Raw genomic sequence first — 27,965 nt, 5'->3', positions numbered from 1 at the left:
AACAGATTGCAGAATGGGTACAGTACAGTACGGCTCAATACACAATTGTTAAGGGGATGCAGACCAGAGAAAGTCTTTCGTCTTGTTTACACCAGGGTCCCCCATTTTCAATTCATAATGACATTTATGACATATACACAACATACATGACATTTATGGCATAGGGACATACATGACATACAGGTATATAGTACTGTTACATTTGTGACATATATGATATGCAAATATACAGTACTGTGGACATTGAATCATTGTGTTGTTAAATACAGCTCAATTAAACGACAAGGTAGGCAGTCGATCCCTATAAGACAAGGTGTTGCTTCATTTACAGCTGTAATTAACACAAGGAGTCAATGCACCGATTTATCATTTACTCTCAATGAATTAATGTGCGCAAATTAAAAACGTGTTGGGGGATGTGTGTGTGAGATTATCTGTCAAATAAATCAGCATTGTTTTTTGGTGAAGTGCCCCTTTAATAAAATGTTTTCTTCGATGATGTCATCGACAAGTCACTCACGTGCGTGACTTTCCCTGAGTACAGTTGTAATAAAATCCACTAGAATGAACATCCTGCTTGTATAAAAGTCTCTCTTTCTCCCTCTCTTCCTCATCATCACTTATCATCATCAAACTCCTCCTCACTCATCAGGAGAGCAAACCTATTGTTAATCTCCTCAGTCCCTCTCTCCCCTCCTCCTCCTCCAGCCCCTCTTCCTCTTCCTCTCCTCCCCCTGCGGTCCCCTCTCTTCCTCCTCCCCCCTGGCGCAGAGGAGGGGCGGTGGTGTGTTGTGGAGTTGCAGTTCTGCACCGCGTCCACCAGAGTGCAGTATAGTTGTCCAGAGAGAGACCCCTGGGGCAGGAAGGAGTCAGCAGGCCGGCCGCTTTGCAGAGCCTTGATCAGGCCGTGTACCAAGGAGCCACTGAACATCCTATGAGACGGGGGGAGTGAGGGAGGGAGGGAGGGAGGGAGGGAGTGATAGAGGGAGGGAGAGAAAGAGAGAAGACTTTACTCCAATGTTTTTGTGTATTTTGTGTGCGTGTGTGTTGTCGGGTTCAGTTAATTTGACCTTGGAGAGACGGTAAGGAGAAGGTTTTAGGTTCAAGGATTTATTACAGAGTGAATAAAACAATATTACAGAGAATACACATCACAGCTGTGGAGTGGACACAAAATCAGTACTTAGCTCAGGCTTCGCAAAGACGTGTGTCCAAATACTTCCTCCCTTGTCAATTTATACTCCATGCAACACGTCTAAACAAGGAGACAGACTGTAAACCGAGAACATCACTATTTTAGCTTTGTCACAGGTGGTTCATTAGTGAAGGACATACTGTGGGTCGAATTAGTGCGTTCCTATATGACCATGGCCTGCTTTAATACAGTAAACAGCACATTTTGTAATAGTATACATATTTGTAGATGGTTGTCTATACATTCTTACAATGGATAACTGGAACAGTAGATTGATTCTTATGGCATATATTTATGCATACTGTAACTAGCTTATCTTAGTAGGCCAAATCCTGCCTTCTCTGTCTGTGCTTCCTACCAACAGCTGCATGGCCTGGTCAGAAATAGCTGTTGGTATTGCCACACACTAGAGGAGATTTTCAACACATAAGAATGATAGAAGAATAATTGTATTAATGTTGACAATCCCTCCTTTCACACCAATTTTATGGTGTGAACAACTGAAAACCACAAACCTACCATAATAATTACCAAACCATAACAGAAGTTAATATGATATGCCAAATCCTCCAACCCTATTGTGTGAGAGCGAAAACCCCTGCGGGACAGTACGATTTGGTCAAGGGGAAACTCTACTCACCATCTCTCTGTCCAGACGAAGGTATTTTTTAATACACAATGGGTGAGACCGCATAGGCAGTAAAATATAAGGCATAAGCTTCTGACATTGGCGTATGGTTGGCAATTATACATGGTGTAATAACTAATGAAAACATCCATATAACAACCGTATATTACATCTGCAGTATAAAGAAATAAATATGTGGTGTTCCACACAGTAAACACACGTGCAGCATGCTAACAATGCATTAGCCAAATCTAATAACATCACCAAAAACCGCGGAAAAAATGTGAAGAAGGGATGTCATGCCTGGAAGGTCACACTCCATCCCTCCTTTGCGTAGGGCGCAAAAATATAGCAATAAACGTACGAAAAAATCTTCTTATCGCTGGACCCATCTTCTTCACGTGAGTGATCTCGGAATTATTCTGATAATAATTAGATTATTTGCATTTTATCATTATCACCTTCCATCCATTCCATGTCATTCACTCAACTCGTCTTTCATTTTACCAGTAGGGCAAGCTTGATTTGGAAACAATGGCCCCGATTTATTCACTTCCCATCTGGTGTTCTTTCATACTGGTGTTCTTTCATACTGTTTCAACAGGTTCTAGTCATGTTATTAATAATAATAATACATTTGATTTATAAAGCACTTTTCAAGAACCCAAAAACGCTGACCGTGAGTAAAAACAAAGAAACAAAGAAACAGAGAATCACAGGGAATGAGCAACAGTATGAGGACAGAGGACCTTTAACCACGGGTAAACAAGTAACAGATGCAGAGTCCAGTAGTCAGGGAAGTAAGGAAGCCGAGGGGAAGGGGCAGGTGAGGGAGAGGAAGTAGGGAAGGGGGAAAGGGAGGTGGTAGGTTGGAGGAGGGTGGTTATGGGTAGGGAAAGTTCAAAAAACAGGTAGGTTTTGAGTCTGGCTTTAAAGGTGGAGAGTGAGGGAGAGTCACGGACAGTCTGAGGGAGGGTGGTCCACCGTCTGGGTGCAGCTCATGAAAAAGACTGGTCACCAAAACCTTTAAGTTTGGATGATGGGACAGTGAGGGAAAGAGTGGAAGAGGACCGGAGGGAAACGGGTGGGGCGGTAGGGGAGAAGGAGATCACATTATCAGTCAGGTAGGGGGGCCAGGCTATGGAGGTGAACATGCTGATAAACAGGGGTCTTTCCTGGTGATACATGAATACTTTCCTGAATACGGAATACGGTTGCTGAGCCCTTTTGACAGGCGGAAATAACAAACTGAGTGAGGTATAATTGTTGGTCGTGTTTTGTTTGGGGAGGGGTGAGAATTGTGGATTGAGTTATGTCTAAGGTATCTACAGACTCAATATCGTCCGTTTGCGCCGTTTCTGTTAGTTCTTGATCAAGTAGCCAAATTGTCATTACTTTGATTGTTCCAGCGCAGCCAAATCGGTTCTAATCTCTCCGACTGTTCGAGAGGGTGCCTGTGCAGGTACACAATGTGTGAGGTGGTGCCAATGAGCTCCTGTTTTTCCTCTAACTTTCAGGGCGTGGGATGTGTGTTCAACCACTTCCCAAGGCCCTGTCCACCTGGGTTCAGTCCACTTTCTTTTGTGAACTTTAACCCGTACCCAATCTCCAGGCTTAACAGGAGTCTTATCTGCTTCCTCCTGATCCTCCTCGGATCTCTGAACCTGTGTAGACAAGACTTGAGTGATGTTAGTGAGGGCCTTTAGGTAATCTTCCACCTCTATCTCCCATATGTTCAAAGTGGGTTCACACACTCCCTCTCTAGGTGGGCCTGGCATTGGTCTCCCTGTCATTAACTCATGAGGGGAGAGATGAGTTTTCTCATTTTGAGAGGACCTCATAGACATCAATGCAAGAGGCAGGGCATCCACCCACTTCAGCTTTGTCCCATGACAAGCTTTTGCTATCTTCCTTTTCAAGGTCTGATTTGCTCGCTCGACCAAACCTTGCGAGGCAGGATGGTAAACGCTGCCATATTTGTGTTCTATTCCTAAGTATTTTTCCACCTCACCTAGCTTTTGGCTGGTGAAATGAGTCCCATTGTCGGACCTTATGAGCCGGGGGACACCGTGCCGTGGAATTAGTTCATTTTTTAGCCACTTAATGACCGATCCAGCATCCTCCTTTTTACAGGGGATTGCTTCAACCCACCTGGTGAATCTATCCACCATCACCAGTATGTATCTGTAGCCCCTTACAACGTTTTCAGCCCCCATGTCAGTGTAGTCAATACAAATTTCCTTAAATGGTGCATCAGGGACAGGGAACCTTCCCATGGGGAGCTTGTATGTTTTTTTGTTGTTGTATGCATTACAAGTGTCGCAATCTGTAATGTAGTTTTCTATCATGTCCTTCATGTAAGGGTGCCACCATTGTAGTTCTACTTCCTTGGTGGTTCTCCGTCTGCTGACGTGGGTGGGGCCATGGGCCTGTTTTATGAGTAGCTGGCATAGTTTTGCGGGAGCTACTAGGCGGCCGTCATGTGCCCTCCAGATTCCTTTTTCACATTGGGCTCCTTTCCTTGCCCATTGATTTTGTTCATAAGGTCCTGCTTCTTTTTGCATTTCTCTAATGCTGTCTTCAGTTAGCTCTGGTCTGTTTTCTTCCTGGAGGCTCACCATCTGTCCTGTGTAACCTCCTGCTTTTTTGGCCGCTTTGTCTGCTGCATCGTTTCCCCGGGCTATGGGTGAGGTCGAATTCTGATGTCCTTTGCACTTTATAACGGCTACCTCCCGGGGGAGCAGTACAGCCGCTAACAGTTTTCTGAGTGCTTCTGCATGTTTGACAGGTGCTTTCTGGGAGGTGATGAAACCTCTTCTTATCCACTGGGGTCCATTGACATGAACGGCTCCATGGCCATACGCTGAGTCTGTGTAGATGTTTACTCTGGCACCTTCACTTAATTCCAGTGCTCTGGTTAAGGCTTTGATCTCCGCCAGTTGTGCTGAGGCTGGTTGTGGTATGATGGCTGCTTCCAGAGTTATTGTTTGGGAACCTTTTTGTTGTACCACTGCGTAGGAGGCAACGTTTCCTGTTTCACCCTTGTAGCAGCATCCATCACTGTACATGACCTTTTCTGGGTTTGGTAGTGGTTCCTCTTGTAGATCTGTTCTGATTCTCAGATCTTTCTGGGCGATGTAACTACAGTCATGTGGTTCCAGGTCTTTTGATGTTAGTCCGGTGGCTATGTTCACTCTTCCTGATTCATAGCTGATGTGTGGTTGTGTGAGGGTCTCAGAAACCTTGATTCTTCTGATTGGCGAGAAGGTGAAGGCTTTGGAGCTCAGGAATGCGACTACTCCATGAGTTGTGTTTATCTTGAGGGGGTGGCACATGACCACATGAGCTGTCTTCTCAATGGCTCTGGCGAGTGCCGCCAGGTGTCTTGTACATCCTGCTTGACCTTTTTCGATGTTGTCGAGTTTTGAACTATGATATGTTAGTATCCTTCGTTCCCCCTCCTTTTTCTGAAACAGAACTCCGTTTACCACCCCTTCTGTTTCAGAAACATCCAAGTAGAATGGTTGTGAGTAGTCTGGAGTGCACAGGTGAGCAGCCTGTGCCAGGGCTTGTTTGGTCTGGGTGAATGCTTCTTCTCCTTCCAGTGTCCAATCCAGTACCGCTGTGAGGTTCCTGTTGCCAGCTTCTGTAATCATGTCCCTCAAGGCCTGAGTTAGGGACACATAGTCAGGTATATGGGATCTGCTGTAACCGGTCAAGCCCAAGAAAGCCAACATCTGTTGCACTGTTCTTGGTTTCCCATGGGTGAGGATGGAGGTTCGTTGAGATGAGGACAGCGTCAGGCTGTTTGCTGAGATGAGCCTTCCAAGGAAAGTAACGGTTCGTCTTGCTATCTGGGTTTTCTCCTTTTTAACCTTGTAGCCAATTTTGGCTAGGAATACCAACAGATCGGAGGTGGCTTTTAGACAGGTCTCACCAGAGGGGGCAGCCAAGAGCAGATCATCCACATACATAATCAGAATGACTCCTTCCGGCAGTGCCAGGGTGTCTAGGTCCTTCTTCAGTGCTTGGTTGAATAGTCCAGGGCTACCCTTGTAGCCTTGCGGCATCCTATTGTAGGTGAGTTGAAGTCCTTTATAGGTAAAGGCAAACATATCTTGAACTTCTGGATCGAGGGGCAGGCAGAAGAATGCATTTGCCAAGTCGATGACGGAGAAGTGGGTATGTGACGGATCAATGTTCTGCAGCGCCACATAGGGGTCAGGCACAGGAAGGTTTTCTGTTACTGTTGCATTGTTGACTTCTCGCAGGTCATGGACCATTCTCCATCCATTGTTTCCTGCTTTGGGTACTGGCAGTATGGGGGTGTTCCAGGGAGATGTGGTGTGTCTTAAGACTCCAACTTCTAGGAGTCCTCGGATGGTGTCATCAATTCCATTGATCTGTTCTGGTTTGAGTTTGTACTGGGGCCTCCAACAGGGGGTTTGGTCTGGCTTGAGGGTGACTGAAACTTCTCTATTGGCCACTAGTCCCACATCATAGGGGCCGGTGGTCCATAACGTATGTGGGACGTTCTGCAGCCATTCTTCCGTGTCTGGATGGTTAGTATGTTCTCTTCCATGGTCCCGTTCTAATTCCTGTTTTTCCAACTGGCCTTGATCAGTGCCGTTGTGAAGGATTCTCCACATGGTGCCTTCAGGATTGACGAAGAGCTTGGGTGACCTGGTGGGTAACCATGTGCTGGCCAGGGCTTTTCTCATCATATGGCCCAGTGACCTTGCTTCTTGTCCCACTGCTACCGCTAGGGTGATGTGTGGGGTGGCTTCTTCATCCAGGACATACCACTGTTGTTGTTCTGGGGTGAGTAGGCATTGTGCAGCGACTCCTTGTTGTCCCACATAGAGGTCTGATATCTGTATCTTCTCAGTATTATTTTCTTTGTCCTCTTCCCAGGCTTGTTGATACTCCTCATCAGGTCGTCTGAGGTAGTTGTAGGTAAGATGAAGGGGGTCTATCGGGGGCCCAAATGCTCCCAGGGTGTTTATCCAAGGTTTCCATAACATGTAACATCTTTGTATTTCTGGGGTGTCAATACCAGTAGTGAGTAGCCTACTCCAGTAGACTTGAGTGGTTTCTTGTGGGGTGTCTGGAGTTCCCAACATTAATATCCTTTCTCCACTGCTGTATGTTGTAAGGTTTTCAGCGCTTCCAGGGAGGCGCAGGATAAGGCCATCTGGAGAGCAGAGGATTACAGCTCCTATTTTGACCAAAAGGTCTCTTCCTAATAGGTTGACGGGGCATTTGGGTGCGTGGAGGAAGGAATGGAGGAGAGTTTGACAGCCTACTGTGGTGACCAATGGCGTGGTATATTTCTGCATTTCAGATTTTCCCGAGTATCCAACTGTGTTGAGAGTCTTTGTGGAAAGTGGTGGGGACTTTCCCTTGAGGCTGGTGATAACCGATACTGCGGCTCCGGTGTCCACCATGAGCTGTATTATTTCACCCTCAATTTCACAGGTAACCATTGGTTCTTGGTGGGCCGGTACCGCTATACCTGTGGTTGGATCCTTTGGGCATCTTCATTGTGGTCCCCACTCTTCAGTCTCCCATGCTGACATAGGCAATTGGGAGGCATTCGGCGGGTAACCTCTGGATCCTTCCTGTTGCGGAGGTCCTCCTCTTCCTCTGGGGCTGTATCCTCCTCTAGGGTTGCCCCTCTGTCCGCCTCTGTTCTGTATGTTCTGATAACAGTCGCGGGCCCAGTGGCCACCATGTCCACAGATGTAACAGCCAGTTGGTTGTGGCGGTGGATTGAACCTCCCATTTCCTCTTCCTCTTGGTGGCCCTCTGTTCATTGGAGGCCCGTATGCCTGGTATTGGTATGGGGGTGGGTACGCATAGGGAGCCATGGGAGTGGGGTAAGCGGGCCACTGTTGCTGTGGTGGTGGCATGGGTGAGGGTACAGTGGCTGGAGCTTCCACAGCTTCTTGTTGCATGGGTGGCCCCATGTGACCCATCAACATTTGTTTTTTCCCTCTCTTTGCCCTGTTGGCCTCATCGTCTTTCTCACTCACTTGCATTTTCAACAGTCTCTTTCCCAATGTCTTTATCTCTTCATCATTGTCGTTTTGAATTTTCTTGTGCTTGTTGTCATAATGGATGAGGTGGGCTTTCCATTCCTCGTCGTCTTTCGTATCCAGACCCACAATGTCCTCCAATCGGTCTTGCACTGCCTGGGGAAGGGCATGTACCACTGCGTTTCTCCACAACATGGTGGTGGCATTGGAGCTATCATGTCTTTCTCCTGTGCTTTCCAACCACACCTCTTCACACTTTTTCAGGAAGGCATGTATCTCCTCACCCTGTTCCTTCTTCAGACTGGCTAGGGAGGAGAGAGTCCTTGTAGTGGGGTATACATCTCGGACCCCAGCCCAATATAACTGTCTGTGTTGATTGAAATTATCTTCATCTGGGGAGTTAGTGCAATTTGCCTGGGTATCTATGGTTCTTGCCTTTAGTCTTCCTTCCAATCTTCCCATCAGGGCCCTGAGATCTCCCAGACATAGAGTATCTCCGGCAGTAAATTTCTCAACCTCCATTATCCATCGCTGCCCTCCTTTGGCCAGCGGGGGTAGCTTCGCCACTAAGGCCTCCAGGTCCCTGTGGCACCAGGCCTGGTATATAGTAAGTCCATGATGAGTGGCCACCAGAGGGCACATGTTGTGACCGGCTGCTCCTTGTCCATGGTGAGAGGTCACAAGGGGGCACTGACCGGCTGCTCCTTCCTCCCTCTCTCTGGCTCTTTCTCTTGCTCTTGTGTGGTGTCCCACTGGAGTGTGTTGTAATAGCATTTCTCCACCTGCTATCTCCAGGGATTTTCCTCTGGGGCTCTTCTCATCACCTCGTAGTTTCAGTCGTCCTTCTAGCACTATGACTTTGTCCACCCCCTCTACTTCTTTGACGTCATTGTTTCTGTCCCATGGCTCTGCATCGGCCGTGTATCCATTCTCTTCTCCCCCACTTTCTCCAGATGAGAGCTCCTTTGAAGCTTGACTAGTACCTGCGCTGGTCCTGTATGTGTCGCTGCCCGGACTGTAGCATGTCCTAGCTTCCACCTTTTTCCTCCTTGCATCTACATTCTTTGGTGTCATGTTTCCTTTTGGGCCTGACAGTCCCTCCTTATCGCTGGAGCTTGCTTGCCCTTCCCTGCAGGCCTCTATTATTTCAGTGGTGTTATGTCTGAGGGCTCGGATATCATGGATCAGCTGTGTCAGCTCCCTGTCTTTACTGGTCTCGTCTACTTCCAGGATCCCGTTTGTAATATGGATTATGGGGGCCTGTGTTTGTTGAGGGAAAAGGCATGCATTGGTGGGGGGTGTATACTCTGGGGGTGTTGTGTCTAATAGGTTGGCTGGGTTAGGGTATAGTGGAGGGGCAGAGGAATTTGAGCTTGGAGTGGAGCAAAAGTGAGGCTGTAACGGGGTGAAAATGTCTGACCTGTCTTCTATAGAGACTGGACAGACAGAGACTGCTGATATTGGGGTCACATGTTTAATGTGCATTAGGAGACAGGTCACTTTTGCCATCTGCTTCAGGGATTTGTCTAATGCTGTTTTGGTGGGTCCCATCCTGTGTCTTCCGCCTTTCTCCCATGCAATAGTCCTCAAGGAAAGCTCCCCTTGCTCATGGTTAAACACATTTAGTCTGTCTGCCACCGAAGGAGCCGGCGCTTCGTTCTGGGGGAAGAGGTTCCTCATCTGCCAATTCTTTATCAATTTCTCCATAGTCTTCCTTGTCTTACTTCTGTCTTGGGGCTCTGTGGTCACATCGAGCCGTAGATACACTTTCTGTAGTACAGATTGGGTGGTTTCTTCAACATCCGCCATCTTGGTTTGATTGAGACTAATGTTGTATACTGCAATGAGCGTGTGTGGGATATATTATAGTAAGACTGTGTGTGTGTGTGTGTGTGTGTGTGTGTGTGTGTGTGTGTGTGTGTGTGTGTGTGGGTGTGGGTGTGTGTGTGTGTGTGTGTGTGTGTCCTAAATAGCACGTTGTGTGTGTGTGTGTGTGGGTGTGTGTGTGTGTGTGTGTGCGGGGGTGTGTGTGTGTGTCCTAAATAGCACGTTGTGTGTGTGTGTGTGTGGGTGTGTGTGTGTGTGTCCTAAATAGCACGTTGTGTGTGTGTGTGTGTGGGTGTGTGTGTGTGTGTGTGTGTGTGTGGGGGTGTGTGTGTGTGTGTGTGCGGGGGTGTGTGTGTGTGTCCTAAATAGCACGTGCTAGACAGCAGGGGGTCTCCTCCTATGTGTGTGTGTGTGTTTTATAAATAGGATTTGTGAGACTACAGATGCCTGTTATGTTTAGATAAAAGTTCTCTGTGTATGTTTTTGTAAAAAATAAAACTTGTTGAATATCATAAGTAGTAGGGTGTAGTTTGTCAAATATATAGGTAAATACTATTTATACACAGCCTATGACCGTTGTAGGTCAAATACTTTTTTCCTTGCCAACCCTCTCTGTTTATTCAATTTTAAACTTCCGCGCCAGTCAGCTAATTCTAAAGATTCCCACCCCGTCCACAGTGTAATCTTAAAATTCTTGGATGCTTTTGACTTCTTCCATTAATATTTGAATAGTTCAAATAGATCAGGAATGTCTCATTTCATCCAAGTATTTTGTTAAGATCAGCCCAGTTTAAGCCACCCACTTTTCCCCCAAATCACTACCTAAAACGGCCAGCCAGATTGTATTGAAATTGTATTCAGTCAATCAGCCTTTTTTTGAAAAACCTTCTTGTTAGCACCGCAAGGTTTCCATAAGGTTCTCAAAAACATGGACACCGTTTAGGTTTAAAACACACTGCTTTGAGCTATTGCTCACACAATCAAAACATAAATGAAATATAACATCACCTACCCAGTACTTTTTCCTTTATTCCCTAGTCATGCCGTTTAAATAGGTTTACAACAGTCTAAGCTTATTTTGCAGACTTGAATTGCAGGTCCTGAGACAATATAGGGGACTAGTACCAGGACAAGACAAAGGTAATATTAATCCATATGTCCGTAAACTGCCCGCACCCCCAAACGTAATCAGTCCTGCATTCAATGATTGTCTGCCCAATATCTCTGTCTTTACAGGCAGGCCTATATCCTTTTAGGTCTTTGTTTACACTATGTCATATATCTGTCTTTTCAGGCAGGCCTATCTTTTGTAGGACTTTGGTTTACACTATGGCATTTAACATATAATACTATTCAGGTATAATCCCCGGCCTTACGAAAGGTCTTCTGGTACTGTCCCACGAAAATACATCTCAGCACATCACAGGGTTATACAGTATCAGAATATAATATTGGTTATTCACTCTTTTAGGAAAATGTCAATCTGACTTTAACCAAATTGTTATCCAAATGTTTTGTAAATATAATGGAGAGAACACTCACGGTTTCAGGCACTGGGAGACACTCATACTATTGTTAACCTATGCAGATTTCGATATAACAGGCTATGCTTACCTTTTCTGATGGATCCGTTTAATGAGTGCCGCCCAGTCCTGTCCACGAGTGCCGTCTCGTTCCAGAAGCCAAATACCCGTACCAGCCACCAATTTGTCGGGTTCAGTTAATTTGACCTTGGAGAGACGGTAAGGAGAAGGTTTTAGGTTCAAGGATTTATTACAGAGTGAATAAAACAATATTACAGAGAATACACATCACAGCTGTGGAGTGGACACAAAATCAGTACTTAGCTCAGGCTTCGCAAAGACGTGTGTCCAAATACTTCCTCCCTTGTCAATTTATACTCCATGCAACACGTCTAAACAAGGAGACAGACTGTAAACCGAGAACATCACTATTTTAGCTTTGTCACAGGTGGTTCATTAGTGAAGGACATACTGTGGGTCGAATTAGTGCGTTCCTATATGACCATGGCCTGCTTTAATACAGTAAACAGCACATTTTGTAATAGTATACATATTTGTAGATGGTTGTCTATACATTCTTACAATGGATAACTGGAACAGTAGATTGATTCTTATGGCATATATTTATGCATACTGTAACTAGCTTATCTTAGTAGGCCAAATCCTGCCTTCTCTGTCTGTGCTTCCTACCAACAGCTGCATGGCCTGGTCAGAAATAGCTGTTGGTATTGCCACACACTAGAGGAGATTTTCAACACATAAGAATGATAGAAGAATAATTGTATTAATGTTGACAGTGTCAATGTGGTTGTGTCCATGTGTGCGTGTGGTTGTGTCCATGTGTGCGTGTGTGTCCATGTGTGTGTGTGTGGTTGTGTCCATGTGTGTGTGTGTCCATGTGTGTGTGTGTGGGGTTGTGTCCATGTGTGTGTGGTTGTGTCCATGTCCATGTGTGTGTGGTTGTCCATGTGTGTGTATGTGTGTGTGTGTGTCCATGTGTGTGTCGTTGTGTCCATGTGTGTGTGGTTGTGTCCATGTGTGTGTGTGTCCATGTGTGTGTGTGTGCGTCTGTGTGTGTGTCCATGTGTGTGTGGTTGTGTCCATGTGTGTGTGTGTGTGTCCATGTGTGTGTGTGTGCGTCTGTGTGTGTCCATGTGTGTGTGTGTGTGTGTGTGTCCATGTGTGTGTGGTTGTGTCCATGTGTGTGTGTGTGTGTGTGGTTGTGTGTGTGTGTGTGTCCATGTGTGTGTGTGTGTGTGTCCATGTGTGTGTGTGTGTCCATGTGTGTGTGTCCATGTGTGTGTGTGTGTCCATGTGTGTGTGTCCATGTGTGTGTGTGTGTGTCCATGTGTGTGTGTCCATGTGTGTGTCCATGTGTGTGTGGTTGTGTCCATGTGTGTGTGTCCATGTGTGTGTGTCCATGTGTGTGTGTGTGTGTCCATGTGTGTGTGTGTGTCCATGTGTGTGTGTCCGTGTGTGTGTGTCCATGTGTGTGTGTCCATGTGTGTGTGTGTGTGTCCATGTGTGTGTGTGTGTCCATGTGTGTGTGTCCATGTGTGTGTGTGTCCATGTGTGTGTGTCCATGTGTGTGTGTGTGTGTCCATGTGTGTGTGTGTGTCCATGTGTGTGTGTCCATGTGTGTGTGTGTCCATGTGTGTGTGTCTTACCATGACATGAGTGGCTCAAGCAGAGGCAGCAACAGTAGCTGGTTAAGACACAGTGCGCTCCAGAAGCAGGCCTGCCATTGGCTGAAACTGTGTGCCACTCCTACGTCCATGCCCCGCCTCTCCCCGGGCCTGACCCGGAGTCGGTCCAGCCCGGCCCAAATGCTGCGCTCTGTGGCCCAACCCGACTGCGGCACTGTGAGGGAGGGGACACGGTGGAGAAGACGTCTCATGTATACAGTAGATAGAAGCACTTTATTGATCCCAAGGGACATTCAGCGCCACAGATCGCTCACAATATGAATGAATGAAAACTCTTATTTAAAATGGACACTAGGGCTGCAACTAATGACTATTTTGGTAGTCGACTAATCTGTCGATTATTTTTTCGATTAGTCGACTAATTGAAAAACAATTATATAAAAAAAATAAAGATTTTTTTTTTTTTTTTGCACTACCTATCTTTGTGAAAGTGGCTTCTCAGCTCTGGTCCAGCTGAAGACAGAGCAGAGGAACAGATTGGACATTGAGCATGACCTCAGAGTTGCTTTGAGACTCTTGTCAGGACCAAACAACATCCCCAGTTATCCCATTAGTTCCCCCAAACTTACTGTCGGTCTGTTATGTTAAGCTAAGAAGTCTTCAGCTGGTTGGACCAGAGCTGAGCAGCCACTTTCACAAAGATAGGTAGTGCAAATGATTATTATTTTTTTTATGACTAATCGACGCAACAATTTCTCGTCGACGATTTTTCATAATCGACTAATGGTTGCAGCCCTAATGGACACCACAGCTACATTGGACTCGCCACAGTGGACAGACCAGATGTGTTGTGCTAGTTTTCAACACCAGTCCATTGAGGCTTTTCTAAAAGATAGAATAAAATGAACAGTATAATACACAATTAAAATCACAAATCAGAACAAATAGTTAACAGAACAAGAGTCCATGATCAAAACAACAAAACCAGTCCACGTCTACACATGTGAGCGCAATAAACATTTATGTAGTCAAAAATCACAAATAAGAATAAGAAATACAGTTAAGGAGGGTGGCTGGGTGGCGCAGCGGACATTGCGCTCGTCACCAACGCAAGAGACACCGGGTTCGACTCCGGCTATCGGCGTTGCCTCCGACTTGGGCCGGCCGTCATACTAACTCAATTGGCAGAGTCAGCGGGTGGAAGTCGAAGGGTGGTAGTCTGGACGTTGTGAACAGCGACTCCTACAGGTCGGTTGGGGACGCCTGCACAGCAGAGACAGGAAATGGCGGGGGCAGTGTGAGCCTCCCACACGTTACTCCTCGCCAATGAGAGTCTGCGCTGGCAGGTGAAAAGATGTGACAGGCTGCCTCCTCGTGTACCGGAGGGGACACGTGATGCAAGGCTTCTATCCTCCCTACAACCGGCCAGTGGGGGGGCATATGCGAGCAACGTTCAAGACAGGGGAGGGAGAATTGGCACAGCGAAATTGAGATGGGAGAAAAATTTAAAAAGAGGAGAAAAAGTGGATCTCTATGATGCCCCTCTAGCTCATGGAATGAACTCCAACAGTCCTTAAAGCTTGAGATTCTCCCCTCTGAAACATAAAACCTTGATCTCCAACCTGTCAATCACGTTGTATGTTTATCATGAGCACCCATACACACACACACAGACAGACAGAATAATGAGCACCCACACACACACACACACACACACACACACACACACACACACACACACACACACACACACAGACAGACAGAATAATGAGCACCCACACACACACACACACACACACACACACACACACACACACACACACACACACACACACACACACACACACACACACACACACACACACACACACACACACACACACACACACACACACACACACACACACACACACACACACACACACACACACACACACACACTTGTTTCTAGACACTCACATGCAGACTGGCAGACATGAACGGACACAAATAAACACAAAACAGAAGATTGTTATTATTATCCAGTGTGCTGATGATGATGATGATTAGGCACTGTACCTCCAGGCTGGTTGTTCCAGGCCAGCTCTCCGTAGACCATGCCCAGCAGCAGAGCCTGGACCTGGGGCGGCGAGGGCGCCGGCTGGGCCTCTCTCATCCAGAACCCCGTCACCCCCACGGCCAGCTGGAGATGTGGAGGAACCGGGGCCAAAGCAGACTCTTTCACCCCCAACACGTCGAGCAGGACACCCAGACGCACCCCCTGGGGGGCCTTGGGTGAAGTTAGGAGAGGAAGATGGGTCAAAGTCAACTTTATTGTCATTTTCCATAAGAAACATATAGGACACTATAAACATAAAGTAACATAATAGGACACAATGTACACACACAATATACAGGACTATATACAAAATAAACAGTAGCTAGAAATGAAATGAATGAGTGAAATAAATATAGAGGTAAAGAGAAATTAGTGCAAATCTTCTAGCAGCAGTGGTACATAGTAAATATAAATAATGGCAGTAAAGTGGCAGTGAGTTAGTAAAGTAAAGTGGCAGTGTGTGTGTGTGTGTGTGGGGGGGGGGGGTGATTATGATCATAAGAATTTAACTAGTGGTATTCAATTAAAATAAATTCACTGAACTTTAGTTATTCACAAGGGTGTGATTTATATGGAAGGCGTTTAATAAATAAATAAATAAATTGCCAAAACATGTGTGTGTGTAAAGCCAACCATGTTGTTTACTAATAACAACACAGCTGTTACTACTACAATAGGAAAGTGACTTATTGACATGATTACTTATGATTACGTTGTCATGGTCTGTTTACATCAAACAAACATAATGGCACAATTTAAAAAGCAGCTTAAAAAATACACATTAGAGAAATACAGAAATGAGTAATGAGGATAAACAAAGTTATGTTATATTGTGTTGTGTAGTGCTGTACTGTATTCACTGCTGTCAAGTGAATCAAGTTTGTTTTCTTTTCGTACTATAAGTAAAAGTATATTCTATATTGTATTATACTAAATTATGTTATATCTAGTAAAATTAATGGAAGAACATATGTAAATGTAAGGGGGTAGGGATCGATAAGCAATTAGCTTCCCTCTACTCCTTTTTTGGACATGTCTGCTAACTAAATACATTGCTCTTGACTTTTTGTTTATAATTCCTTTTTTTTTGTTTAAAAAAAAATATTATTTTTGTTCTGATTGTTCCGATTGACGGAGCTAGATATACCGTGATTTTGTTTGGAGGAATATGGAGAACACATGTTCAAAAATAAACGTTTTCATTCATTCATTCATTCATTCATTCATTCATTAATTCATTAATTCATTAATTCATTCATTCATGGTTACCTGGCTGAGCGTGTCCAGGCCGAGGGGGGTCCCGGGCCGCCGCGCCTCCACCCGCTTCCGTCTCAGGTCCAGGTGGAGCCTGTCGTACTCCTCCACACAGGCGGGGGCGCCGACGCTCTCCGCCGGCACTGCTTCCGCACTGACCCCCCCCTGTCCACTATCGACTGGTGGTCCTACACCCTGACCACCACCACCACCACCCCCCCCTACCCCTACGCCCCCTTCCCCCTTGCCCTCTCCCCCCACCCCTGCCCCTCTTCCCCGGGTCAAAGTCCTCTTGGACACCACCCCCGCCTCCTCCTCCGCTCCCCTGGCTCCGCTCGTCTCTCCCCGCCCCGGCCCCCGCCCCCGCCCCCTCCCCGGCCCTGTACAGCAGCAGTCCGTACATGGCCCGCCTGATGGCCCCCGCGCTGCAGTGGCTGCTCTCCAGCTTGCTGTTCTCCACCTGCGGGATGAGCATCACCCGACGCAGCAGCAGCACGTCCAGCGCCAGGGGGCTGAGCCGGCCCCGCGCCGCGGCCCGCCACAGGCACTCGGGCAGCGCGTCGGGCCAGGCCGCTTGGCCCCCCGGAGGCCCCGCCGCGTTCCCGCCGCCGGAGAACCACGCGGCCAGAGAGCTCCGCGCGGTCAGACGGTACTCCTGCATGGCGGCCCACAGCAGGGAGCCGAGCGCGCTGCTGCTCGCCCCTCTTCCTCCTCCTCCTCCTCCTCCTCCTCCTCCGCCTCCTCCTCCTCCTCCTCCTCCTCCTCCTCCGCCTCCTCCTCCTCCTCTCTCCACTCCCCCCCCCGTCAGCCTCGCCACCTCCTCCAACGCCTCCGCCGGCCCCGGGAAGGAGGAGAGCCAGAGGAGGAGACCCTCGATGCGCGAGGAGGCCGTCTTATTACCCTTGCCGCCGCCCCCTCCTCCTCCTCCCCGCGGCCGGGTCAGATCCACCATCGCCAGGAGAGCGTCGGCGCCCTTCGGCGCGGCGTAGTCGTTGCCGGCCAGCACGGCGCACAGCGGCAGCAGCTCGCGGTTCATGCCGCCGAACCGCCGGCAGAGCCCGTCGGTGGTGTAGAGGCGCGCCGAGACGTACTGCTGCTGGGGCGCTCTGCCGCCGCTGAGGGTGGTCCACTGGAAGAAGCGGAACGGCAGGTAACCACCTGAGGAGACGGAACAGAGGACAGGTAACTAGGGCTGAGCCCAAACGTTCGAACCTTCGCTCGTTACGTTGGCATTCGAATTCTAAATCAATTTTTTTTTTTTTTTTTTTTTATTACTTCTGTTTAAACCAATGGGGTTTTTCTTCACAGTTGCAGATAAAGATTAGGCTACACTAATATTATAGTATTAAAAGAAACTGATGAGTTATATTCATTAAAGACAGTTGATTTAATTGATTTAGTTGGGCTGGGGCTGGAAAGTTGATATAATAAAAGAAAAATACTAATTTAATCAGATTAATCACTTTATTCAAATTGAGGATTTAGTTTGAGGGTATTTAAAAATATATATATATATAAAAAAACGAATTATTACCACCTGACCAATCGACCACCTGTAGGGCTGGGCCATTAATCCAATTTCAATTACGATTGTGATCAAACGAGATAAACGAGATAAAATGATTATTGTGCCGCATGCCGTGTTGCTCTCATTTTGTCTTGTAAACACAGCACACCCTTCCTTCACAGCAGTGCCCCCCCCCCCCCCCCCCCTCTACCCCCCAAAAGCCCAAACAGTAGTTTCAGCATCGTGTCGAGAGGGAGGAGGGAGGAGCCCCGGCTCGTTGTTTTGAAACCTCTTCGGTAACTCGTAGAAGACGACGGAAAGGCAGCCTTCGGAAGGTAAAACAAATCCAGTCATCGCTATACGATGTTCTCGAATCAACGAGGAATCGTGTTTAGGGATGGGTACCGAACCGAATTAAGGGTGCCGACCGAATCACGTCGGTACTACGGAGTACCGATTCACGTGAGATCCGCCGGTGCCACATTTCGGTACAGTAAAAAAAGAAATTATAAATATTTTTTTTAAAGTCCGATGACGTCAACGTTTCGTTTACTGCGAAACGAACCTATGAAGTGTGCCGCACGTTCGCGTCAACGTTCACGCGCACAACACGCGCTTACCTAGGATTTGACTTGACTCAACAACAAAGCAGTCGGGGGGCAATGGCAAGCCGTAAACGGTCGCAAATGTGGTTACACTTTACAAAGCTAGATGCAGACGACGCTTGCTGCAATATTATATATTAACAAATTGTTCTAAATAAATAATAATGATAATAAATTATTTTACGTTTATTTTTTTTACAACTGAGGTAGGTAGATAACATTTTTAGAGACTAAAGTACCCGTTGGGTACCGGTATCGGTTCAAATGTGAAAGGTACCCAACCCTAATCGGGTTTAATAATTGCAATTTCAAAGGGCGGCTAAGTGGCGCAGTGGGCAAGGCGCTCGCCACTAATGCAGGAGATGCTGGGTTCGAGCCCAGCTCTCGGCATTGCTACCAGCTTGGCTGGTCGTTCATACTAACGCAATTGGCAGTGTTAGGGGTGGGAAGCTGGTGGGTGGGGATCGGACGGCGACTCCTACAGGTCGGTTGGTGCGCCTGCGCAGCAGAATCAGGAAGCGACGGGGGCGGCGTGTCCCTCCCACGCAGACCCTCGCCGCTGAGAGATCGCGCTGTGCAGGTGAAAAGATGCGACGGCTGCTTCCTCGAGTACCGGAGGGGACACGTGATGCAAGGCTTAGTCCACATTGCAGCCGGCCTGTGGGAGGCATGGCCTAACAGCGTTCGAGACAGGGGAGGGTAGAATTGGACGATACGAAATTGGGGATGGGAGAAAAATAGAAAATGGGAGAAAAAGTAGATAAAAAAAATTTTTTAATCGCAATTTCAATATCAATCAAAAATAATTGCAATCGTGAGCAAGCCCCACCCACCTGGCAGGTCAAAGATATAAAAGTCACTGTCATTGGTCAGAACCGGGCAGCCCCACTGGCGAGCCAATGAGGCGATCTCCCAGTCGGCCTCAGCCGGGCACTGGACCAATGGCACGCCTTGCTGGGTGAGGACCTGAGTGAAGACCTCTCGCGTCAGCAGCGGGAGGACGGAGCCGTTGCGGCCGCGGCTGAGACTGTCCGCGTCCCTGATCTTGGACTGCAGCCGCTGTCGCAGCGTAGAGAACTTCTTATCACTGGGGTCCATCCCTGTCGAGAGCAATCACAGCATTATGAATGGATGGATGAATGGATGGATGAAGTTTATTTTTTTTGTCTTGTTTACAGACAAATCAAACACACCCGTGCGGACTTGCAAAAAAATAATTATAATAATAGAAAATCACAAATGTACATATTCAAGGCAAGCTCACACACAAAATCCAAAATCAACGACTGAAAAAAAGGAATAGGCTGAAGCACATGCTTATTTTTGCCTATCCTTTACAAATTCTTAAAAAAACGAAATATATTTTAATATAAGAAAGAAAAACTTAAAATATGCTGCAAGATATACATTTTCTTTTTAAAGAAAAAAACAAATGTTTGATGTTTTTACTCAAAACTGTACTCCTGAATTATTTGATCCTTTACGGCCTTTTTAAATCTCCCCTGAGAAGTACACAACTTCAACCCGTCACTAAGGCTATTCCATCATTTAACTCCCAAAATTGAAACACATCTATCTTTTACATTAGTTCTTACCTTTTTACACGTTTTAAGAATACACAACCCTCTTAAATGATACTTTCCTTCTCTTGGTTGAAAGAGACATTGAATACAAACTGGTAGGCTTTTACTCTTTTACTTTAGCACGAAGGTAGGCTTTTACTCTTAGCACGAACAATTATTTCCAAGGTTTTTATGTAAACCATATCTATTATGATTGGTTGATTGACTGACTGATTGATTTAACAGATTTTTTTGGTGCCCAGCCCATATATGGAGTTACAGGACACTATACGCAATGATCAAACATAAATCAAATACATGCGCATCATATACTGTATCTGTATACGCGATTACGCGTACACACAGTATATATACACATAAATGGTAAATGGCTGCATTTATATAGCACTTTTATCCAAGTTTCAAGTTTCTTTAATAGTTGTCATACAGAAGTACAGAATACTGCAATTTGCATACCGCCCCAACAGGTCCACGGAGGACGCCATATCCCATGTGCTGCACACAGCAGCATCACACCTGGACAAGAGGCAGGGGAACTATGTGAGAATGCTATTCATCGACTACAGCTCGGCATTCAATACCATAGTCCCCTCCATACTCATAGCCAAGCTCAGGGACCTGGGCTTGGGCTATGACCTCTGCCAGTGGGTCTTGGACTTCCTGACTGGCAGACCCCAGGTGGTGAGAGCAGGCAACTGCACCTCCTCATCCATCACCCTCAACATAGGGGCCCCCCAGGGCTGTGTTCTGAGTCCCCTCCTCTACTCCCTGTACACACACGACTGTGTGGCTCAGCGGAGTAGCAATACAATCGTCAAATTTGCTGACGACACAGTGGTGGTGGGCCTGATCTCTGCCAACGACGAGAGGGCCTACCTGGAAGAGGTCAAGGTCCTGGCGGGATGGTGCCAGGAAAACAGCCTCTCCCTGAACGTCAGCAAAACAAAGGAGATGATTGTGGACTTCAGGAGGTCGGGGGTCAAGGACTACAGCCCCCTCAGCATCGACGGGGCACCGGTTGAGAGAGTCAACAGCTTCAAGTACCTCGGAGCCCACATATCCGAGGACTTGAAATGGACCATACACATTAACAGTGTGGTGAAGAAGGCACGACAACGCCTCTACTTCCTCAGGCGCCTAAGGAAGTTCCAAGTCAGCCAGAAGATCCTTAAGAACTTCTACTCATGTACAATAGAGAGCATCTTGACCGGCAACATCACCTCCTGGTTTGGGAATAGCACTGCAAAAGACCAAAGCAGACTACAAAGAGTGACACGTTCAGCCGAACGCACAATTGGAGGGGGGCTCCCCACTCTCCAGAACATTTACAACAAGCGTTGCAAGGGGAAGGCTAAGAGAATTATTAAGGACTCGAGCCACCCGAACAACTGCCTCTTTGAACTGCTGCCGTCAGGCAAGCGACACAGGAGTCTCAAGGCGAGCACAGAAAGACTCAGAAGTAGCTTCTATCCCCAGGCCATCAGGCTGCTAAACGAACAATGAATGAACACTACACAACAACAACCACCAAACACACATAGCACACACATCCACACGCACACACTCACTTTAAACAAACACACTGTAGCACCCACTACACACACTTTATAGCACACACCCACTTTAAACAAACACACTGTAGCACCCACTCCCCACACTTTATATTTATGGATGAAGGATTGCACTACAACTCGTACACCTTACTGTAAATTGTACCTAAAATTGTACCTCATCCCATTTCTGCTTTGCACTAGATAGTACTGTACATTAGTACACTGCATAGTATTGTGTATTGTATATTATATGGTAACTCAGAACATTGTACATATGTCTATACCGAACAACTGTGACCTCATTCTTCTTCTAAATTCATGCTATATTATGTTATTATGTTATTTGATACTATCTTGTCTAGCACAGTCTCTGGAGCGTAACAGTAAGAAGCATTTTGTATGAAAGTATTCTGTACTTCTGTATGACAACTATTAAAGAACTTGAACTTGAACTTGAACTTACTTTTGTACAAAATGCTTCTTACTGTTGCGCTCCAGAGACTGTGCATGACAAGATAAGTGTGAAATAAAAACATAGTAAAAATTAGAAGAAAAAAAAGAGGTCACAGTGTTCAGTTTAGACATATGTACAATGTTCGTAGACGTAGTTACCATACAATATACAATACTGTGCAGTGTACTAATATACAATACTATATAGTGCAAGGCATAAATGGACGAGGTGCAGTTTAGGTACAATTCACAGTAGGTGTACGAGTTGTAGTGCAAATCCTTTATCAATAAATATAAAGTGTAAGTGTGTTTGTGTGATCTAAAGTGTGGAGAGTGGGTGCTGCAGTGTGTTGTTTGTTTGAGTGAGTGTGTGTGTGCGTGTGGGTGTGTGTGCTGTGTGCATTTGATGGTTGTTGCATAGTGATTATTGTTCGTTTAGCGATTATTGTTCGTTTAGCAGCCTGATGGCCTGGGGATAGAAGCTCCTTCTGAGTCTTTCTGTGCTCGCCATAAGACTCCGGTATCGCTTGCCTGACGGCAGCAGTTCAAAGAGGCAGTTGTTCGGGTGGCTCGAGTCCTTAATAATTCTCTTAGCCTTCCCCTTGCACCGCTTGTTGTAAATGTTCTGGAGGGTGGGAAGCCCCCCTCTAATTGTGCGTTCGGCTGAACGTGTCACTCTTTGTAGTCTGCTACGGTCTTGTGCAGTGCTATTCCCAAACCAGGAGGTGATGTTGCCGGTCAGGATGCTCTCTATTGTACATGAGTAGAAGTTCCTAAGGATCTTCTGACTGACTTGGAACTTCCTTAGGCGCCTGAGGAAGTAGAGGCGTTGTCGTGCCTTCTTCACAACACTGTCAATGTGTGTGGTCCATGTCAAGTCCTCGGATATGTGGGCTCCAAAGCGCTTTACAATTTGTTCCTCACATTTGACCCGTTCACTCACACATCCACACACCGACGGCGACCATGCAAGGTGCCAACCTGCTCATCAGGAGCAATTAGGGCTTTTGCTCAAGGACACTTCGACGCGATGCCCGGGAGGAGCTGGGAATCGAACCGGGAACCTCCGGATTACGACTGCTCTACCTCCCGAGCCACTTTGCACGGTCGCCTCCCCACCGTCGGTGTGTGAATGGGGGAATGTAAAGCGTTTTTTTTGGATAAAATAACTATATAAATGCGCCGTTTACCATTTTGTTATTATCTGCCTCGCTTTTACCCTTTCTCCTATTCTCTGCCTCGCTTTTATTCTGTCTATTTCATGCTCATTCTATGTAAGGCTGAGACCACTTATCGATTTATCGATAATTATCGATAACTGCGTGAAATCGATAAGTGGCGTCACTTTTTTTTTTACATGTGTAAACATTTCTTTTAAATACATTTTTTTAATTTAAAATACTTTTTTCTTAAAAAAGATAAAAATATATGATCTAACGTTAGTGTGTGTGTGTGTCGTGGGCCAACTACAGCATCGCAAAAACTACAGTGAGCGCACGTGACACACACACACACACACACACGAACTAACGTTAAATAATAGTTTTTTAAGTATTAATGTATTGTTGTGGATTATTCAAACGAGCCAAAATGTGGAGCTGTAGAAATTTAGACGAGTCAATTTGTGTATATAAAAATATAGAACATAGTTTATTTCTGTTTCCATGGCCATAGAAAAGGTGATCAGTTTATCATCAGAGTCACACGAGTGTCTGACCAGAAAGTGACAAAGAGCTCTTGGTCAGACATACATTAAATACATAATCGACATGACGTACATGATAAGATACCAACTTAATAATAAAGATGGGAAGAATGAAAACAAAAGACGAGTCTAGGGGCTTTGTTATGTCTTCACACACGAACTGGAGTCCAGGCCAAATGTCATATCTCCTCAACCTTGGTCGTTGCCATAAGAACACTGTTAAGAGTCTTTAAGACTGTCGCCTAGTGTCTTTGCCTAGTCAGACTAGTTAAGGCTTTGTACAGAGAAATATGTATTTAACACAGAACAATATGACATGATAATATTTTCCTATCACAGTATTAAACTTTTTCTTTTTTATATGCTCTGTTGTTCTATAAGGTAATTTAGAACTGTACTTTGTAAAGAAACTTAAAGTGTCAAGAGCGACGCACTGCTCTGTTGTATGTTAGAGCGATGCTCTATACATTAGAACTTTGTAAAGAAACTCAAAGTATTAAGAGCGATACACTGCTATGTTGTTATATATATTTTTTACTGAACAATTTTATCACACTATTTACTACTTCTATTTTATTATCTGTATTACTGAAAAACTGTGATTTACCTTACCTTGCCACCTCTATCTTTTTGTATTTCATTTTTTATGCTCGCTTATGCCTGTATTTTTTACTGCACTTTGAACTGCATTCTCTGTATGAAAAGTGCTATACAAATAAAGTTATTATTATTATTATTATAACATAATAATAAAATAAATCGATATGTATCGATAATTTTGTCCCGATTTATCGATTGTATTCCAAATGGCATATCGTCTCAGCCTTAATAATTCTATTCTATCTATTTGACCGTCTGTGGATCTGTGGTGGTCCCACCCCTTACCTCCGTCCAGCACCACGTACGGCTGGATGCCGCAGGCCGCCAGGGCGGAGAAGAACTGGGAGAGCAGGCGGGCGAAGGAGTCATACTCCCCGCCATGCTGCTGCTCCAGGCCGTGGGTGAAGTAGAGGCGGAAGTACAAGCTGCAGCCGTCGACGACCAGGCGACTGTCCCGGAACTTCACATCCTGGAAGAAGCTTCTGTTCCCCTCGACGTAGGTGGTCAGGCCCTGCACACCCATAAGCTCGCCGCGCCTGGAGGGAGATGGAGAGAGAAGATTTCACTTGTATGTGGTAGCCACTAGCCAGTGTCCTCTTCTTCACCGTGGTATGTAATTGTCTCTCTGCACTTTTCCCATCCCGTTGTCCTTCCCCCCCCCATGGGCAGCCGGGAGCAGATAGGGCGTCAACGTGAGCCGCGCCCCCGGGGACCAATCCAAGTGCTCCTGTCCGTCTTGTTGTGCATGTTTTTCCATTGGGTTTATCTTATCGGGGGGGGGGGGGGGGGGGAACCCTTGCGAGCATGGGGAGAACATGCAAACTCCACACAGAAAGGCCTGGGAGATACCCCACCTGAGTACCTGGCATCATGGAAACCTGGTCCCCAAGCGGGAATCGAACCCTGGACCTTCTTGCTGTGAGGCGACAGTGTTAACCACTACACCACCGTGCCGCTATGCTGGGGGGGGGGGGGGATAACATCAACACAAGAGACACTAACAAACTGAACAAGCTGGTGAGGAAGGCTATAGCGCTCCGTAGTGGGAGTCGAACTTGACAAACTAGAGGTGGCGGCAGAGAGGAGGATGAGGAAAAAGCTGGACGCTATACTGGAAAACCCCTCCCCTCTACGAGGAGCTAGCCAAGACGAGGAGCACGTTCAGCCATAGACTTATCATCACCCCCACGACACACCACAAACCGTCTCTCAGCCAGTCCTTCATGCCAGTGGGCCATCAGGCTCCACGACCGTGGGCACGGACTGATGCCACTTGCGGGAGAGCTAACATTCACATTTACATTATTCTCCAGCTAAACGGCTGAAGAACTGAGGACTATCTGACTCTTAATACTAACCACTGGACGGACTCTGGTGCAGTACTACGGTTTGGACCATGTATACGATCGATCATCACTATTACTACTGTCTGATTGAATCCTGCCATTCAATACTGTTCACTACTGTTATCACTATTATCAATATTACCATTATTACTTTATTACTATGTTCTATTATTATTACCTCTTCCGTCTATGCCCCCCCTCCCCCCATGCTACTATGACATCTGAATTTTCCCCATTTTGTTTGTTGTTTTGTTCTGTAAAATGCTATGAGTAGAAATGTCCAAAGATTCCCGATACAGGCAAGTAAACTTTGCTACGTGACGCTACGACTTGCTTCCTTCCACCTAAGAAGAAATGTCGTGCCCGGTGGAATAATTTACACTCACTAACCGGTCTGCTCTGGTCTCTGGTCTTAGTTCCTTGCAGAGATGCAAAAATAGAATGCAATGGAAAAGACAGACGACATATATTATGACCAGTCAGCAACCACTGCTCGCTAAATAGATGGTCAACTGGGTTGGGAAATGTTTTCCATGACAGAAATGGTAGTGGCTGAAAAAGCATGCAATCTAGAAGCACTAGAATCTTAAGTATTATATTCTACAGCCCGATCTTGCTTAAAATGTGTAAATTAAGTACTCATCGGCCACAGAAAGAAAAAAGGTACATAATGTATGTTATGTTATAGCCATAACCCATAATAAGTCATATATTTATGTATTGTATCAAAAATGTAACGTGTACGAATTGCAAATAAGTAGATTACAGTATTACATATTACATTTTTCTTTGACTTTTTCAGAAAACATTGAAGTTCCCCTGTTGGGGATCGAACGCTAACATTAACCCTAACTTTATATCTTGACCATAACCATTAAGTGAATGTTTATAGTGAATGTTCAAGTGAACAATCATAGTTAGATAGTGGTGAGAGCACTCGTGTTTGTGATACAATACGTAACTATATGGTTATAACATAATGTGTTGATTGATTGATTGATTGAATGAAAATGTTAATTAACAGATTGCAGAATAGGTACAGTACAGCTCAATACACACAATTGCAGACTAGAGAAAGACTTTCGTCTTGTTTACATCAGGGTCCCCCATTTTCAATTCATAATGTACATTATGTACCTTTTTTCCTGTGGTCGATTAGTACTTTATTCACGTTTTCTGATGAGATCACCGTGTTGCACGCAGCAGCACATTCAACCAAGCAGCAGTGGTGGGGAATAGTTTCACTACATGTAATTAAACTAGTGGTTTAGCTACATTTTGCAGTAGCCTGCTGGTAGTAAAACTACATTCAAATAGGTAATAATGATTTTAGTAGTTGATAACCTTTTTGACCTTGAGATGGAGCAGTTAACTACTAGAACTACTACTTCTCCTCTCCTGAGTGAAACCCCTGCGACCACCAACCCCTCCCCTCACCCTGTCATACAAGACATTCTGCTCTGACAGCTAAGCTGACAGGTGACCACTGTGATGGTAAAGATGGGAACTCGTCCAGTTCAAGATAAACACGCTTTAAGTTAACATCTGCATAACGTTTTTTCTATGAGAAGTAGCCTACGCCATTGGTTCTCAAACCTTTTCATGTCAAGGAGCCCTAAAGTGACACCTATTAGATCAGGCACACCCATTTGATAAGATTTTGTCTCAAGATCCCCCATCTGAGAAGATATCTAGATGCACTTAGTTTTCACTTGCAAGTGAGTGGTGTTCTGGTGTACAATCATTCTCATAAATGTTGTGTTCGCCCTATAATGTTATAATTATGTATTGATTGATTGATTGATTGAAAACTTTATTAACAGATTGCAGAATGGGTACAATACAGTACAGCTCAATACACACAATTGTTAAGGGGATGCAGACCAGAGAAAGACTTTCGTCTTGTTTACATCAGGGTCCCCCATTTTCAATTCATCATAAATATGACATACATGACATACAGTACTGCTACATCTATACATTTATGACATACCAGATCTACAAATACAGTGCTGTTTGTGATACAAGAAGAGTCTAAAAAAGAGAGCATATACATTTGACATTTGCATTGCAGATGTTTACATTTTGTGTAATGAAGTCGTTTGAACATAAAGTAACGTTGGTTAACCAAACATTATTTCTCTTGAGAGTAGGTTTACTGTAGTTCAAACTATAATGCTTTTCAGAGTAGCTTCCCCAACAACACTGCAGCCAAGCAATAATGAAACATATTAATCGAATTATATGGATGGTTAATGTTACGATTGTGTTAATACAATACATAAGGGAAACAAGGTATTTCAAGAAATGACTGTAGCTGAATAAATAATGTATAAATATGCTCTATACTCACGCCTTTTGCTTGACTCTCGATCCGCTTGGAGATGTTTACATGTGAGCTGGA

At 45.6% G+C, this 27,965-nt stretch overlaps 1 protein-coding gene across 1 annotated transcript; it reads right to left on the bottom strand.

Annotated features, from left to right (window-relative positions):
- Positions 1 to 20: 20 nt before the first annotated feature.
- LOC311238858 (single-strand DNA endonuclease ASTE1-like) lies at positions 21 to 27,965 on the bottom strand. Its single transcript, XM_084327057.1, has 9 exons — positions 27,915 to 27,965; positions 24,501 to 24,751; positions 19,155 to 19,421; positions 17,027 to 17,367; positions 16,471 to 16,927; positions 16,225 to 16,388; positions 14,916 to 15,126; positions 12,879 to 13,071; positions 21 to 932 (listed from the first exon to the last, which is right to left on the bottom strand). Exons 2-9 carry the CDS (start codon positions 24,736 to 24,738, stop codon positions 617 to 619), a joined length of 2,187 nt encoding a protein of 728 aa, XP_084183183.1. The 5' UTR covers positions 24,739 to 24,751; positions 27,915 to 27,965; the 3' UTR covers positions 21 to 616.

This window comes from Notolepis coatsorum (genome assembly GCF_963971535.1).
Source record: "Notolepis coatsorum genome assembly, chromosome: 13".
Lineage (NCBI taxonomy): Eukaryota > Metazoa > Chordata > Actinopteri > Aulopiformes > Paralepididae > Notolepis > Notolepis coatsorum.
Note: the sequence above shows the minus strand (reverse complement) of the source record. Positions and strands in the feature narration are given on the sequence as shown.